The 16,675-nt window shown below is 40.8% G+C and overlaps 1 protein-coding gene across 3 annotated transcripts in view; it reads right to left on the bottom strand.

Moving 5' to 3' along the window:
* Positions 1 to 4,790: 4,790 nt before the first annotated feature.
* Positions 4,791 to 16,675, bottom strand: part of LOC135115183 (ankyrin-1-like) — a 123,579-nt gene continuing 111,694 nt past the window's right edge. For 2 of the 3 annotated variants that reach the window (XM_064031686.1, XM_064031687.1), the window contains one exon: positions 4,791 to 7,731. In XM_064031686.1, coding sequence (XP_063887756.1) covers positions 5,917 to 7,731 — 1,815 coding nt within the window. In that variant the 3' untranslated portion in view covers positions 4,791 to 5,916. The remainder of the gene's footprint in view (positions 7,732 to 16,675) is intronic. The other variant, XM_064031688.1, reaches the window with a different exon arrangement.

Here is a 16,675-nt window from a genome sequence, read left to right as displayed (position 1 = left end):
TAAGCAAAGGTGCCTCTGGCTTTTTGCCTCTGCTAGTTGGGAGGACCTGAGAAGCTATTTTGCTGATTTTCCTTGAAATGACTACTGCTTCCGTGTCAGAGACCCGTCTCTGTGTGATGAGCACATAACAGAGGTGATAGTGTCTGACATGGAGGCATACATTCCTCACTCTTTTTCTCGACCTAAACCTTCCAAACCTTAGTTTAACACAGCTTGTTCTCGTGCTATATATGATAGAGAGGTGGCGTACAAAAGGTATTTAAGCCTTCCATCACCAGAATCTCATGCACTTATATTTCTGCCCGGAACCATGCCAAGTCTGTTCTCCAACTAGCCAAAAACTCCTTCATTAACAGAAAGTGTCAAATCCTTTCAAGATCTAACTCCCCTCGTGACTTCTGGCATCTAGCCAAAAATATCTCCACTAACTTTGCTTCTTCTTTCCCTCCTTTATTTCAACCAGATGCTATCACATCTATTTCAAACCTTTGCTAAAAACTCTACCTTGGATGATTCTGGACTTGTTCCTCCTTCTCCTCCACTCTCTGACTACTTCATGCTACCTATTAAAATTTTTTGTAATGATGTTTTCCATGCCCTTGCTGGCCTAAACCCTTGGAAGGCTTATGGACCTGATAGGGTCCCTCATATTGTTCTCTGAAACTGTGCCTCCGTGTTTGCACCTTGCCTAGTCAAACTCTTCCAGCTCTGTCTGTCACCATCTACCTCTCCTTCTTGCTGGAAGTTTGCCTACTTTCAGCCTGTTCCTAAAAAGGGTGACCGTTCTAATCCCTCAAACTACCGTCCTATTGCTTTAATTTCCTGCCTATCTAAAGTTTTTGAATCTATCCTCAACAAGAAGATTCTTAAACATCTATCACTTCACAATCTTCTATGAACCCAGTATGGGTTCCATCAAGGCCACTCTACTGGTGATCTTCTGGCTTTCCTTACTGAGTCTTGGTTCTCCTCCTTTAGAGATTTTGGTGAAACTTTTACTGTTGCCTTGGACATATCAAAAGCTTTTGATAGAGTCTGGCACAAAGCTTTGATTTCCAAACTACCCTCCTACAGCTTCTATCCTTCTCTCTGTACCTTCATCTCAAGTTTCCTTTCTGACCATTCTATTGCTGCTGTGGTAGATGGTCTCTGTTCTTTACCTAAGTCTATTAACAGTGGTGTTCCTTAGGATTCTGTCCTGTCACCCACTCTCTTCTTATTATTCATCAATGACCTTCTAAACCAAACTTTTCCACGTCTTTTTATAGATGTCCAACCCTTCAGGAAGTAAACATTTCATGCAGGGAAACCACAGAACGCTTGACTTCTGATCTTTCTAAAATTTCTGATTGGGGTAGAGCAAACTTGGTATTGTTCAGTCCCTTAAAAACTCAATTCCTCCATCTATCAACTCGACACAACCTTTCAGACAACTATCCCCTCTTCTTCAGTGCCACTCAACTGTCCCACTCTTCTACACTGAACATCCTTGATCTGTCCTTTACTTATAATCTGAAATGGAAACTTCACATTTCATCTCAAGCTAAAACAGCTTCTATGAACTTAGGCGTTCCGAGACGTCTCTGCCAGTTTTTCTCACCCCCCCCCCCCTCTGATGCTAACTCTTTACAAGAGCCTTATCCACCCATGTATGGAGTATGCTTCACATGTCTGCAGGGGGTTCCACTCATACCACTCTTCTAGATAGGGTGGAATCAAAAACTTTTCATCTCATCAACTCCTCTCCTCAAACTGACTGTCTTCAGCCTCTCTCTCATTGCCGCAATTTTGCATCTCTAGCTGTCTTCTATCGCTATTTTCATGCTAACTGCTCTTCTGATCTTGCTAACTGGATGCCTCCCCTCCTTCCGTGGCCTCGCTGCACAAGACTTTCTTCTTTCTTTCACCCCTATTCTGTCCACTTCTCTAATGCAGGAGTTAACCAGTATTCTCAACCATTCATCCCTTTCTCTGGTAAACTCTGGAACTGCCTTCCTATGACTTGAATTCCTTCAAGAGGGAGGTTTCAAGACACTTATCCTTCAGTTTTTTATTTCTGCATTGGACCCTTTTATGAGACTGGTATCTCAGTTTTTTTTTTTTTTTTTTTATTTATTGGATTTTTGTTGCCCTTGGCCAGTATCCCTCCTAAAAATGAAAAAAAAAAATACCATAGTGATGTAATTTGTCTAAGAGAATGTTAGGGTCAACAGTGTCAAAGGCTTTGCTGAAATCAATGAATATGGACATAACAGACTTATGATTATTTAAAGCAGTGTATGGATCTGAAGTAAACAAATTGATAGCATCAAAAGTATTTAATCCTGGCCAAAAACCAAATTGTCTATTATTTAAAATATTTAGTTGGCTCTCTCTCTCTCTCTCTCTCTCTCTCTCTCTCTCTCTCTCTCTCTCTCTCTCTCTCTCTCTCTCTCTCTCACACACACACACACACACACACACACACACACACACACACACACACACATAGTGCCAATACACAAAGGAGGAAAGAGGACTGAGCCACTAAATTATAGACCGGTGTCACTAACTAGTGTTGTGGGCAAGATCTGTGAAATAGTAACCAAGGGAAAGTGGATGAAATATTTGTAAGAGAATGAAGTTATAACAAATAGCCAATTTGGTTTCAGAAAAGGAAGGTCATGTGTGACAAATTTACTAATTTTCTATACAAGAGTAATAGATGAATAACAAAACAGAGATAGGTGGGTAGATGCAGTGTACTTGGACATCAAAAAGGCTTTTGATAAAGTTCCATATAAAAGACTATTGTGGAAGATGGAACATATAGGAGGACATAGAGGGACAATGCTAAAATGGACGAGAGACTACTTAAAGGATAGAGAAATGAGAACTATGATCAGGGACACCTGTTCAAGTTGGAGTAATGTAACAAGCGAATACCACAGGGTCAGTATTAGCACCCATCATGTTCTAAATATACATCAATGATATGCAGGAGGGTTTGACCAGTTAAATTAATCTGTTTGCTGATGATGCAAAATTGTTAAGGGTAATAAAGAACCATGTTGATTGTATATAGTTGCAAAGAGATATTGACAAGATTTATGGGTGGAGCAAGAAGTGGAAATTGGAATTCAATGTTAAGAAATGCCATGTGATGGAATTGAGAAAGAGTAAAAAGAAGACCTGCATGGGACTATAAAATGGGGGAGGAAGTAATAATGAGGAGCAAGGAGGAAAAGACCTAGGAGTGGTTTTTCAAGATATCCTGACCCCAGAATGGCATATAAATGAGATATTTGGCTCAACATACAGGATGTTAACAAATATTATGGTGGCATTTCATTACATGAATAAAACTATGATGAAAAAATTATAGCCACTATGCTATGTCTAAGACTGGAATATGCATCAGTGGTGTGGTCTCTGCATATGAAGAAAGACATAAAGAAGTTCGAAAGAATTCAGAGGACAGTTACAAGGATGGTACAGGAGCTGAAGGACCTAATGTATGAAGAGAGGTTGAAGGAAATGGGACTGCCAACTTTGCAAGTTAGAAGAGAAAGAGGAGATCTAATAATGATATATAAAATAGTTAACCACATTGAGAAGATAGACAAGCAGGATCTGGTGTTGCTGGAGTGTTGCTGGAAAAAGATGAAGCTGGATGGATGAGAGGGCACTCAAAGAAGATCAGGAAGAGTCAGTGTTTGAGGGACATCAAGAAGTATAGTTTTTCACATAGAACTGTGGATATCTGGAATGATCTAAATGAGGAGGTTGTTACAGCACCAAACGTGCATAAATTTAAGGAAATGCTGGATAAATATAGATATGGAGACAGGACACTATGAGCCCTGCTCAACCCCTGTATTATACAACTATGTAAATACACACACACACAGAGAGAGAGAGAGAGAGAGAGAGAGAGAGAGAGAGAGATGGAAGGAGGGAGGGTGGGTGGGATAGATGGAAGGAGGGGGCAAGGGAAGGGAGAGGGAATGAAGGGGGAGGAGGAGCAGGGAAGGGGAAGGGATAGAAGGGCTGGAAAGGGGGAGGGAGGGAGGGAAGGGGGAGAGAGAGAGAGAGAGAGAGAGAGAGAGGAGAGAGAGAGAGAGAGAGAGAGAGAGAGGAGAGAGAGAGAGAGAGAGAGAGGAGAGAGAGAGAGAGAGAGAGAGAGAGAGAGAGAGAGAGAGAGAGAGAGAGGAGGAGGGGCAGGGAAGGGGAAGGGATAGAAGGGCAGGAAAGGGGGGAGGGAGGGGAGGGAGGGGAAGGAGAGAGAGAGAGAGAGAGAGAGAGAGAGAGAGAGAGAGAGAGAGGAGAGAGAGAGAGAGAGAGAGAGAGAGAGAGAGAAGAGAGAGAGAGAGAGAGAGAGAGAGAGAGAGAGAGAGAGAGAGAATACACACACACACACACACACACACACACACACACACACACACACACACACACACACACACACACACACACACACACACACAGGTACTGTATTTTTAGATAAGGGAGTAAAATGGGGGGGGGAAAAAAAGTCAACTTCTTCATGGGCTTGAATGAATAAGCGCTTTTCAGTGTTTTCATTACTTCAAGTTTCATGATTCTTGAGTTTATCGCTATACCTTGGGAAGAAAGCAAGGAAACTCAGGAAGGGAGTGTGTATGTGGGTTATTAATTAATTCATTAATAATGAAAGTGTGTGTGATGGTGGAGGGAGAGCCTAGGGAGTTTTCCTACAGGAACAGGAGTGAGGCAAGGATGTGTGATACCTCTGTGGGTATTTAATATTGTTATGAATGTGTGTGTGTGTGTGTGTGTGTGTGTGTGTGTGTGTGTGTGTGTGTGTGTGTGTGTGTGTGTGTGTGTGTGTGTGTGTGTGTGTGTGTGGCATTGGAGTAAGGTTGTTTAAATTCTAGGTTGAAGCAGGAGTGTGTATGCATATAGAGCAGAGCTGCACCAGAAGATGGTTTAGACTCTTGGTCAAGAAAAAAGCCAGTTGATGAGGAGCACAAGGCAGGAACAGGGAAGCAGAAGAAGATAGGATACATACCAAGCAAGTCCCGTCCTCTGGAACAGACTGCAAGACTGCAGGAGCTGTTGTGCTCATATACTGACACCTTATTATTTTGTAATTGTCCTTAAAGTTCATCTATAGAATCAATACCTTTGCCTGAATAGCTATTACTTCAGAAAGGCTAACTAACTAGTACAGTAATATACTACATCTTGAAAGTCCTAAACCAAATCAATGCTGTACAAATACAAGTGATAAATAAATGTTTTAAACATTCCTTTTCATAAGGAGATCTGGACTTGGGTTACACCCATCTCATCTAACACCATATTGTCATCAATAGCAGTTTACTTATCAAACATCCACCACATAGGACAGCTCAAGCCTGATGTCAAGAGATGAACACATGCTCCAAGATGATTCCACTATAGCTGCAACAGTGCAGCCATGTTGTCCTATGTGTTACTTTAGTTAAGAAAATGCTTTGTATACTCACAAACTTATGTTTTTCTGTTAGAAAATATTAATATAAGTAATCTAAATAATTTCATGCATTAACACCAACTTGGAGGCAGTTGACTTTCAACACATTTGATTACAACCCTGTGACATCACAGCCTCTCTCTATAGATCACTTTACTAAGGAAGTTGCTGTTAACTTGAAACATTTGCTGCTAATGGCAAAATGAGCTAACAGGTGAGATCATCACTTGCTCTGTGTGGATTGTGCTGCAGCAAGGAAGGCATGTAGATCCTGAGTCTTTACCTGAACAACCTTAATTATCTATTCATTCATTTCTTTATAAGAGGTAACAATGAATCTGAATTTTCAGTGTTAAATATCAGGTTCTTTGTATTGCAGACACAAGCATCTCCCTACTTCTGAAAAAGCAACATACTGCTTCAGATATTAGAAATACAAGTCACATACAATAAAAATAAAAAACATTGAAAATAAATCCAAATATTCCCTGCTTAGCCAGCACTTCTCTAAAACTCTGTAATACTAATTTTCCTAAGATCTTTTTAATTTTGCCAACAATTTCATTTCCCTCTTCATGCTTCCTTGTAGCCATCCTTCTCTTCCACAGCCACCGTCTATGCATCTTGGTGAGGCACTGCACAATGAGAGGAGCTCCAGTGCCTTGTTTATGACCCTCACACTCTCCTCCAAAGTAAGCACTTGTGTTCTTGGGCAACAACTCCTTTGATGACTGTTGGCACATTTTTCTAAAGACAGTTGCCAGCTGCTTAATAGCATCCTCCTTGGGATATTTAATTTTCTTAGCTCGCTTTTCTTCAACCCATCTCAGAACTGCATTCTTAAAACAGAAGCCATTGGGCACTGGGATCTGCCACAGTCGGCTGCTCCACCATGTACAGAAAGCTTTGCGTTCACGGGGCATCCACGGATCAGCTTTGAGGCCAGAAAGCAGAATTTTGCCCATCAGCTGGACCAGCCGTTCATCTGAGGCCAGATTTCGAATCACCTCAGCCTCAGTCAAAGCAAAGCTACAGCGCCAAGATCCATCAACAGTATTGCTTATGTGCATTACAGTGACTTCAGGGGCAGTTAAAGGTGGTCTCTTAATCTTTTTATGCCATGGAACCTCTAATACCGGCACTAAATCAATTCCAATAAGTAGCAAAGGATATTCTGTACCTTGCCAAGCCAAGGAGATTGCTACTCCCACCTGTGTCCTGGTAAGACCAGGTGGCACAAGACTTAACCTTTCATCATCAAAAGGATGAGCAGAGAGACAGTATTGTAATGCCTCATACAGATCATACATCAGATGGTTGCCTTTCAGACGAGGGTCATCTGTGGACAAAGATATCTTAAGTTTAGTCTCTCCATACTTTTTTGTCTCTTCTTTGTCCTCCTCTACTGTAATGTTTATGTTACTAGATTGAATGACAATATTGATGTCAAACTCATCTGGAGCATAAAGTTTTGAACCATCATATGAGCTGCCTACCAACCTAAGGGTACCTCTGTAAATGTTGTATAAAGCTGCAACTCGATTCATCATAACACTCACTTCTTTCATGACAACACGCTTCACCACTGCAGCTTCACCCTCAAGAAAGTTCACTGGCAGGCACTCAATGTCACGAAATAGGTCTTGTGGCTGAACAGATTTAAGAATTTTACATGTAACTTGAGTTGCATTTTTATGATCAAATGGAGTCAATGCCTCTCTTCCTCTACGCCCAATCTTACTGTACTGCCGGAGATAGGCAGTGTAGCTTTTCTTGGTCTTCAGGGCTCTTTTAACTTCTCTGCAGGGTGGGTCTAGAATGCAATACTGTGATAAAAGATGAAAAGTATTTTTATGACCAAACATGCCTGCCAGGAGGAGGGGGGTCTGGTCATACCTATCAAGGCACAATGGATCAGCACCAGCACTGAGCAGAAGGGCTGAACAACTTGACTTCCCGTAAGCGGCTGCCTGGTGTAGGGCAGTGGTGTTGCTGCTGGCATCCACCACAGTGTCCACAGGCACACGACCTACCTGCAGCAGCAGGTGCACCAGCTGCAGGAGTCCATAGCGGGATCCCAACAGCAGACCAATGACACCTGCTGCAGGAGCCCGCTTGCGCTTTCTGTCTTGTGTGTACCGAGTGAAGAGAGCCTTTTGAAGACGCAGAACCTTCCTGACATCCTGCTTTCCACTTTCATCCTTTTCACGTATTTCCAGGTTCTCCAGTCTTCCTCTCTCATTTTCATAAAGCCTCTGGGAAAATAGATGAAAATGCCAGTTTAAAAATATGTGGAAGTGGATTTACACATTTGTATTTTCATAGGACTGAATCAAGCTCATAATGTGTGTGTGTGTGTGTGTGTGTGTGTGTGTGTGTGTGTGTGTGTGTGTGTGTGTGTGTGTGTGTGTGTGTGTGTGTGAAGAAAATAGCTGAAAAGGATAGTCTTCATTTACTCCCTTAGAGTTGTGCATCTCTCTCTCTCTCTCTCTCTCTCTCTCTCTCTCTCTCTCTCTCTCTCTCTCTCTCTCTCTCTCTCTCTCTCTCTCTCTCTCTCTCTCTCTCTCTCTCTCTCTCTCTCTCTCTCTCTCTCTCTCTCTCTCTCTCTGATGAGTTGCTCCCCCCAGGGAGTACCCCTAAGGGGAAATATATAGGTGCAGTACCCTCTTGAGTTTCACAATTGCTTTCTTTCAAAAGGCATCACATTAAATTTGAGGATCATGAAACTTGGAATATTGAAAATGCTAGAAAAATGCTTATTTATCCTAGTTTCATGGCCTAGATTTGTGTGTGTGTGTGCATATTTTGTTATCACATTCATGGCATGATTTGGCAGTGCAGCAGTGCAGTACCATTACATCTAAAACAGTATGTGTGTGTGTGTGTTTTGTCCTCACATCAGGTGGTGCAGCAATCATATCTAAATCTGTGTGAGTGTTTTTCCCTTACATCCATAATGATTCAGTGGGGCAACACCATCATATCTGTTAGAATAATGAGACCCCTCTCATTTATTAGTGTATTTTGGCAATGTGGTGGTGCCGTCATCAGCTTTCCTCTCCCCCTCTCTTGCGTGCCAGCTGGTGTGACTCCTGCTGTGGTTAACAAGTGGTTTATCCACATAAAGAATTTGTAGATTCAGGCATGTGAATTGTACACAGAAATGAGTATACAATACATATCACGTATGTATTTTTTTTTTTTTTTTTTTTGCTAATTGTGACGCCAGTGGTGGGAATGTGTGGCCTATATGCTACGAAAGCACGAAACTCGATTCAATAATGCTTGGAAGTTGGGATGGTAAGAATTTGGGACTCAGCATAAAACTTCAGGATTGAAAAATTCACATACCATAAAACTCAGGAGTTACTGTATAATATATATTGGCAACCTTCTATAATGAACATTCCCAATGAACTTCAGCATCACAAACTATTTCTATTACTATATTTTTGGTGCATTTGACACACTTTTTTCTTGAAAAAATATCTAATAATTACCATGCATCTAAAGTGGCCGTTGTATTTTTTAATTTATTTATTTTTTTTTTTTTTATGTAGGAGGGACACTGAGTTGCCAAGAGCAACAAAAATCCAATAAAAAAAAATAAAAAAAAAACACTGAGATGCCAGTATCAGAACAGGGTCCAAAGCGGTAATAAAAAATTGAAGGATAAGTGTCTTGAAACCTCCCTCCAGAAGGAATTCAAGTCATAGAAAGGTGGAAATACAGAAGCAGGCAGGGAGTTCCAGAGTTTACCAGAGAAAGGGATAAATGATTGAGGATACTGGTTAACTCTTGCATTAGAGAGGTGGACAGAATAGAGGTGATAGAAAGAAGAAAGTCTTGTGCAGCAAGGCTGCAGGAGGAGAGGAGGCTTGCAGTTAGCAAGATCAGAAGAGCAGTTAGCATAAAAATAGCAGTAGAAGATAGCTAGAGATGCAATATTGCAGTGATGAGAGGGAGGCTGAAGACAGAGGAGAGGAGTTGGTCAGAGACGAAAAGCATTTAATTCCACCCTGTCTAAAAGAGCAGAATGAGTGAAACCCCCCAGACATATGAAGCATACTCCATACATGGACAGATAAGGTCCATGTACAGAGTTAGCAGCTGGGGGATGAGAAAAACTGGCAAAGACATCTCAGAATGCCTAACTTCATAGAAATTGTTTTAGCTCAAGATAAGATGTGAAGTTTCCAGTTTAGATCATAAGTTAAGGACAGACTGAGGATGTTCAGTGTAGAAGAGGGGGCACATAGAGTGTCATTGAAGAAGAGGTTGTCTGGAAGGTTGTGTTGAGTTGGCAGATGGAGGAATTGAGTTTTTGAGGCATTGAACAATACCAAGTTTGCTCTGCCCCTATCAGAAATTCTAGAAAGATCAGAAGTCAGGCATTCTGTGGCTTCCTTGCATGAACTATTTACTTCCCAAAGGGTTGGATGTCTATGAAAAGATGTGGAAAAGTGGAGAGTGGTATCATCAGCATAGGAGCGGGTAGGACAAGAAGTTTGGTTTAGAAGGTCATTGAGGAATAATAGTAAGAAGAGAGTGGATGATAGGACAGAACCCTCAGGAACACCAATGTTAATAGATTTAGGAGAAGAAGAGTGACCATCTACCACAGCAGCAATAGAATGGTCAGAAAGGAAACTTGAGATGAAGTTGCAGAGAGAAGGAGCCGTAGGAAGGTAGTTTGGAAATCAAAGCTTTGTGCCAGACTTTATCAAAAGCTTTAGATATGTCTAAGGCAACAGCAAGTTTCACCAAAATCTCTAAAAGAGGATGACTAAAACTCAGTAAGGAAAGCCAGAAGATCATCAGAAGAGTGGCCTTGACGGAACCAATACTGGCGATGAGATAGGAGGTTGTGAAATGATAGATGTTTAAGAATCTGCCTGTTGAGAATAGATTCAAAAACTTTAGAAAGGTAGGAAATGAATGGAACAGGACTGTAGTCTGAGGGATTAGACCAGTCAGCCTTTTTTAGGAACAGGCTGAATGTAGGGAAACTTCCAGCAAGAAGGAAAAGTAGATGTTTGACAGTGTTGAAAGAGTTTGAATAGGCAAGGTGTGAGCTTGGAGGCACAATTTCAGAGAAAAACAAGAGGGACCACATCAGGTCCATAAGCCTTCTGAGGGTTAAGGCCAGCAAGGGCATGGAAAACATCACTGCAAAGAATTTTAATTGATAGCATGAAGTAATCAGAGGATGGAGAGGGAGGAACAAGCTCTGAATTGTCCAAGGTAGAGTTTTTAGCAAAGGTTTGAGCAAAGAATTCAGCTTTAGAGATAGATGTGATAGCATTGGTGCCATCTGGTTAAAATAAAGGAGGGAAAGAAGAAGAAGCAAAGTTAGAGATATTTTTGGCTAGATGCCAAAAATCACAAGGGGAGTTAGATCTTGAAAGATCTTGACACTCTATTAATGAAGGAGTTTTGGGCTAGTTAGAGATCAGACTTGGCATGGTTCTGGGCAGAAATATAAAGTGCATGAGATTCTGGTGATGGAAGGCTTAAGTACCTTTTGTGGGTCACCTCTATAGCATAGCATGAGAACAGGCTGTGTTAAACCAAGGTTTGGAAGCTTTAGGTTGAGAAAAAGAGTGAGAAATGTACACCTCCATGCCAGACACTATCACCTCTGTTATGTGCTCAGCACACACAGATGGGTCTTTGACAAAGAAGCAGTAGTCATTCCAAGGAAAATCAGCTAAATACCTCCTCAGGTCCCCCCAACTGCCAGAGGCAAAATGCCAGAGGCACCTCCACTTAGGAGGATCCTGAGGAGAGATTGGAGTGGTAGGACAAGATACAGATATGAGATCTGAGGAGCCCAACAGAGAAGAGAAGGTGACAGCATAAGCAAGATTAAAGGTTAGGAAAAGGTCAAGAATGTTGGGCGTATCCCCCAACATGGTCAGGAATGCGATTGAACTGTTGCACCAATTGCTCTAGATCATAGAGGATAGCAAAGTAGAAGACTAGTTCACCAGGATGGTCAGTAAAGGGAGAGGAAAGCCAAAGCTGGTAGTAAACATTAAAGTTTCCAAGAATGGAGATTTCCACAAAAGGGAAGAGAGTCAGAATGTGCTTCACTTTGGAAGTTAAGTAGTCAAAGAATTTCTCATAGTCAGAGGAATTAGGTGAGAGGTATACAGCACAGATAAATTAAGTTTAAGAGTGACTCTGTAGTTATAGCCAGATGGTGGAAAGCTCCGAAGATTCAAGAGTGTGGGCACGAGAGCAGGTTAAGTCATTGTGCACACAAATGAAACATCCAGCTTTGGATTGAAAATGAGGATAGAGAAAGTAGGAGGGAACAAAAAAGGGCTACTGTCAGTTGCCTCAGACACCTGTGTTTCAGTGAGGAAAAGAAGATGAGGTTTAGTAGAGAAGAGGTAGTGTTCTACAGATTGAAAATTAGATCTAAGAGTGCGAATGCTGTAGAAGTTAATGAAAAAAAATTTGGCGGGGGGTGGGGGGTGGGGGGGTGTCAATACACTTAGGGTCAATATCAGAAGAGCAGTCCAACCTGGGGACATTTGTGGTCCCCTCCCAAGATGGGGATTTCAAGGCTAGTGTAGGAGTTGCCATGATAATTTTGAATTTTGAGTGAAGGGTGTGTGTGTAATTAGGTGCTTGTAGTTTTGTGTGAAGGATGATAGTTGTTCTTAGAGGGCAGGTTGTGACTGCCCACTTATGTTGTGAGACACAAAGGGAAACATTCAGTGAGGTCACAGCTGTGTTTTATAAGTTTACAGCACACCCTGATTCAGTGTTTTAGACCTCATTGAGAGTAATTATCATTTCAGCAGGTACTTACTGCCTCCTCCTTCTGCTTCTTCTAAGTCTATAGGTTTGGAGTTGAAGCAGTAGTAAATGTACACTAGGCATAAATATTGTTACTAATAATATTACTACTATTAACTCTCTCTCTCTCTCTCTCTCTCTCTCTCTCTCTCTCTCTCTCTCTCTCTCTCTCTCTCTCTCTCTCTCTCTCTCTCTCTCTCTCTCTCTCACCTTCCCTTCTCCCCCTTCCCTGCCCTCCTTCTCTTTCTTCATCCATCCATCCACTCTCTCTTTTCCCTTTCTCCTTCCCTCCCTTCCCCTTCCCTGTCCTTCTCCTCCTTCCTCTCCCTCCTCCCTTATCTCTGACAATTAAGGGAGAGGGGAGGTTATAGGGAGGGAGGTTTGAGACAAGACAAAAGAGGAAGGGAGAGGAAAAGAAAATGGGCATGAAGGAACATAACTGGGGAAAGAGAGTACATGGGCAAGGAAGTAGAGGAAAGGTAAAAAGAGGATGGGTTAGATGGTGAGAAAGTAGAAAGAATAAATATAAGGAGCAAGGGTGAGAAGTGAGTGAAGAATTAGAGGGAGAGAGGAAGAACTGAGAAATAAGCATTGCATCATTATGTTTTCCATAGTCAGCTTCAGAAATCTTTCTTCCTATATAGACTCACTTCCTCCTGCTTCATACATTTCCCAATTTACTTTGCAGTTGAAGTCACCAACCAATTATACTTTTTATTACTTTTGATTAATTTACTCTAAACACTGAATGGTATCTTCTATTATTTTTTCATATTCTTCCTTGGTTCAAGAATTTGTTTTGGGTGGTACATAGGTTTTTATTAATAATAATATTTCTCCATTATTATCCTCCAATTTAACACTCACTATTTCTGCTTTTCCTTTCCCATATTTCTCTATTTTTGTCTTTGCCTCTTTTCTTGTCATTATCAATTATATCCTATTAAAATTCTTTGCAATGATGTTTTCCATGCCCTCATGGCCTGAACCCTTGGAAGGCTTATGGACCTGATGGGGTCCCTCTTATTGTTCTCCAAAACTGCACTTCCATGCTTGCACTTTGCCTAGTCATACTCTTTCAACTTTGTCTGTTAGCATCTACCTTTCCCTCTTGCTGGAAGTTTCCCTACATTCAGTCTGCTCCTAAAAATGGTGATCATTCTAGTCCCTCAAACCACTGTCCTATTGCTTTTAATTTCCTGCCTATCTAAAGTTTTTTAATCTATCCTCAACAGGAAGATTCTTAAACATCTATCAATTCACAACCTTCTATCTGATTGCCAGTATGGGTTCTGTCAAGGCTGTTCTACTGGTTATCTTCTGGCTTTCCTTACTGAGTCTTGGTCATCCTCTTCTAGAGATTTTGATGAAACTTGCCTTAAACATATCAAAAGCTTTTGATAAAGTCTGGCACAAAGCTTTGATTTCCAAAGTACTCTCTTATGGGTTCTATCCTTCTCTCTGCAACTTCATCTCAAGTTTCCTTTCTGACTGTTATATTGCTGCTGTGGTAGATGGTCACTGTTCTTCTAAATCTTCTAACAGTGGTGTTCTTCAGAGTTCTGTCCTGTCACCCACCCTCTTCCTACTACTCATCAATGATCTTCAAAACCAAATTTCTTATCCTATCCACTTCTAAGCTGATGATACCACCCTGCACATTCCACATATTTTCATATATGTCCAACCCTTCAGGAAGTAAACAGTTCATGCAGGGAAGCCACAGAACACCTGACCTCTGATCTCTCTAAGATTTCTGATTGGGGCAGAACAAACTTGATATTGTTCAATGCCTCAAAAACTCAATTCTTCCATCTATCAACTTGACACAACCTTCCAGACAACTATTGCCTCTTCTTCAGTGACACTTAACTGTCCTCCTCTTCTACAATGAACATCCTCAGTCTGTTCTTTTCTTATAGTCTAAATTGGAAACTTCACATCTCATCTCTAGCTAAAACAGCTTCTATGAAGTTAGCTGTTCTGAGATGTCTCTGCCAGTTTTTATCACCCTCTCAGCTGATAACTCTGTACAAAGGCCTTATCCGTATTTCTACCTTCCTTCCTATGACTCGAATTCCTTCAAGAGGGAGGTTTCAAGATACTTATCCTTCAATTTTTGACTACCACTTTGGATGCTATTTGGGGACCAGCATCTCACGGCTTTTTTTTTTTTTTAATTGGATTTTTGTTGCCCTTGGTGGGTGTTTATCTCCTACATAACACACACACACACACACACACACACACACACACACACACACACACTCACACACACACACACACACACACACACACACACACACACACACACACACACACAGTTTTAGATGTGATGGTAGTACTGCACAGCCACAGAGCTGCATCACACCAAATGTGAGGACAAAATACACACACTTTTTGGGATTCTGGTGAAACTTTTGTTGTTGTCTTAGACACATCAAAAACTTTTAATAAAGTCTGGAAAAAGCTTTGCTTTCTAAACTACTCTCCTATGGCTTCCATCCTTCTCTCTATAACTTCATCTTACGTTTCCTCTCTGACCATTCTATTGCTGCTGTGGTAGATGATCATTGGTCTCCTAAATCTATTAACAATGGTATTCCTCAGAGTTCTGTCCTGTCACCCACTCTCTAACTATTGTTCATCAATGATCACAATTTTTTTTCTATCCATTCCTATACCAATGATACCACCTTGCACTTTTTCACATCTTTTCATAGACATCCAACCCTTCAGGAAGTAAACATCTCATGTAGGGATGCCACAGAACTTCTGTGCCTGACTGTGGCATCCCTACATGAGCTGTTTACTTCCTGAAGGGTTGGATGTCTCTGAAAAAAATGTGGAAAAGTGCAAAGTGGTATCATTGGTATAGGAATGGATAGAAAAAAAAATTAGATAATTGATGAACAATAGTTAGAGAGTGGGTGACAGGACAGAACTCTGAGAAATACCATTGTTAATAGACTTAGGAGACCAATGATCACAGAACTTCTGTGCTTGACTGTGGCATCCCTACATGAGATGTTTACTTCCTGAAGGGTTGGATGTCTATGAAAATATGTGGAAAAGTGCAAGGTGGTATCATTGGTATAGGAATGCATAGAAAAAAAAATTTAGATCGTTGATGAATAATATTTTGAGAGTGGGTGACAGTCCTGACTTCTGATCTCTAAAATTTCTGATTGGGGTAGACTAAATTTAATAATGTTCAATGCCTCAAAAACTCAATTTCTCCATTTATCAACTTGTCACAACCTCTTCTTCAATGACACTCAAGTGTCCTTCTCTTTTACACTAAACATCCACAATCAGTCCTTTACTTATAATCTAAACTGGAAACTTTACATCTCATCTCCAGCTAAAGCAGCTTCTATGAAGTAAGGCATTCTATGTTGTCTTCGCCAGTTTTTCTCACCCCCCAACTCAGCCACTAACCCTGTACAGCAGCCTTATCTGTCCATGTATGGGGGTTCCACTCACACAGCCATTTCAGAAAGGGTGGAATCAAAAGCTTTTCATCTTGTCAACTTCTCTCCTTTAACTGTCTTCAGGCTCTCTCTTATCAGTGCAGTGTTGCAGCTATTGCAATACTAACTGCTCCTCTGATATTGTTAACTGCATACCTCCCCTCCTTCTGTGGCCTGGCTGCACAAGACTACTTTCTGTCATTCCTATTCTGTCCACCTCTCTAATGCAAGAGTTAACCAGTGATCTCAATCATTCATATCTTTCTCTGGTAAACTCTGGAGCTCCCTATCTGCTTGAATTCTTTCAAGAGGAAGGTTTCATGACACTTATCCTCTGTTTTTTATAATCCTATCTGACAGCTCTATGGGAACTGGCAATTACTTTTTATTAAAATTTTTGTTACCCTTACATAAAACACACACACACACACACACACACACACACATACAATTTTTTTTTCAATAACTTTATGATGAAACATAATACATTCTTTTTCAACAAAGCATCCTTGTAAAATAGGGATGCATCTTATGTAGAGGTGCATCTAATACGCCAGGAAATCCAGTAGCTAAATTATATATGTTTAATGAATGCAAGATAGGAATGTCACTCTAAATTTCCTTTGCCTATAAAAATTAATTAATAAAAATCTATGATTCTGAAAAGGCCATTACACTGCAAAAATGCATAACATTTATTATATATCGTGTCCTACATAAGATCCAATGCAAACAAGCTGGCAGAATGTTGAGGTGGTGAGAGGCTGCCAAACATTCGCTTGTGATGCTAACACCATAACTGACTCATTGTCCTCTTGCCTAATGCAGTGATGCAGTGTACCCAGATGCATACATAAATGTAAATAATTAAATCTATTTCACAAATCTGAATGAAAAATTACTTTAGTAACTTTTT

Source organism: Scylla paramamosain, chromosome 29 (genome assembly GCF_035594125.1).
Source record: "Scylla paramamosain isolate STU-SP2022 chromosome 29, ASM3559412v1, whole genome shotgun sequence".
Classification (NCBI taxonomy): Eukaryota; Metazoa; Arthropoda; class Malacostraca; order Decapoda; family Portunidae; genus Scylla; species Scylla paramamosain.
This window is presented reverse-complemented; position numbering and strand designations above follow the sequence as displayed.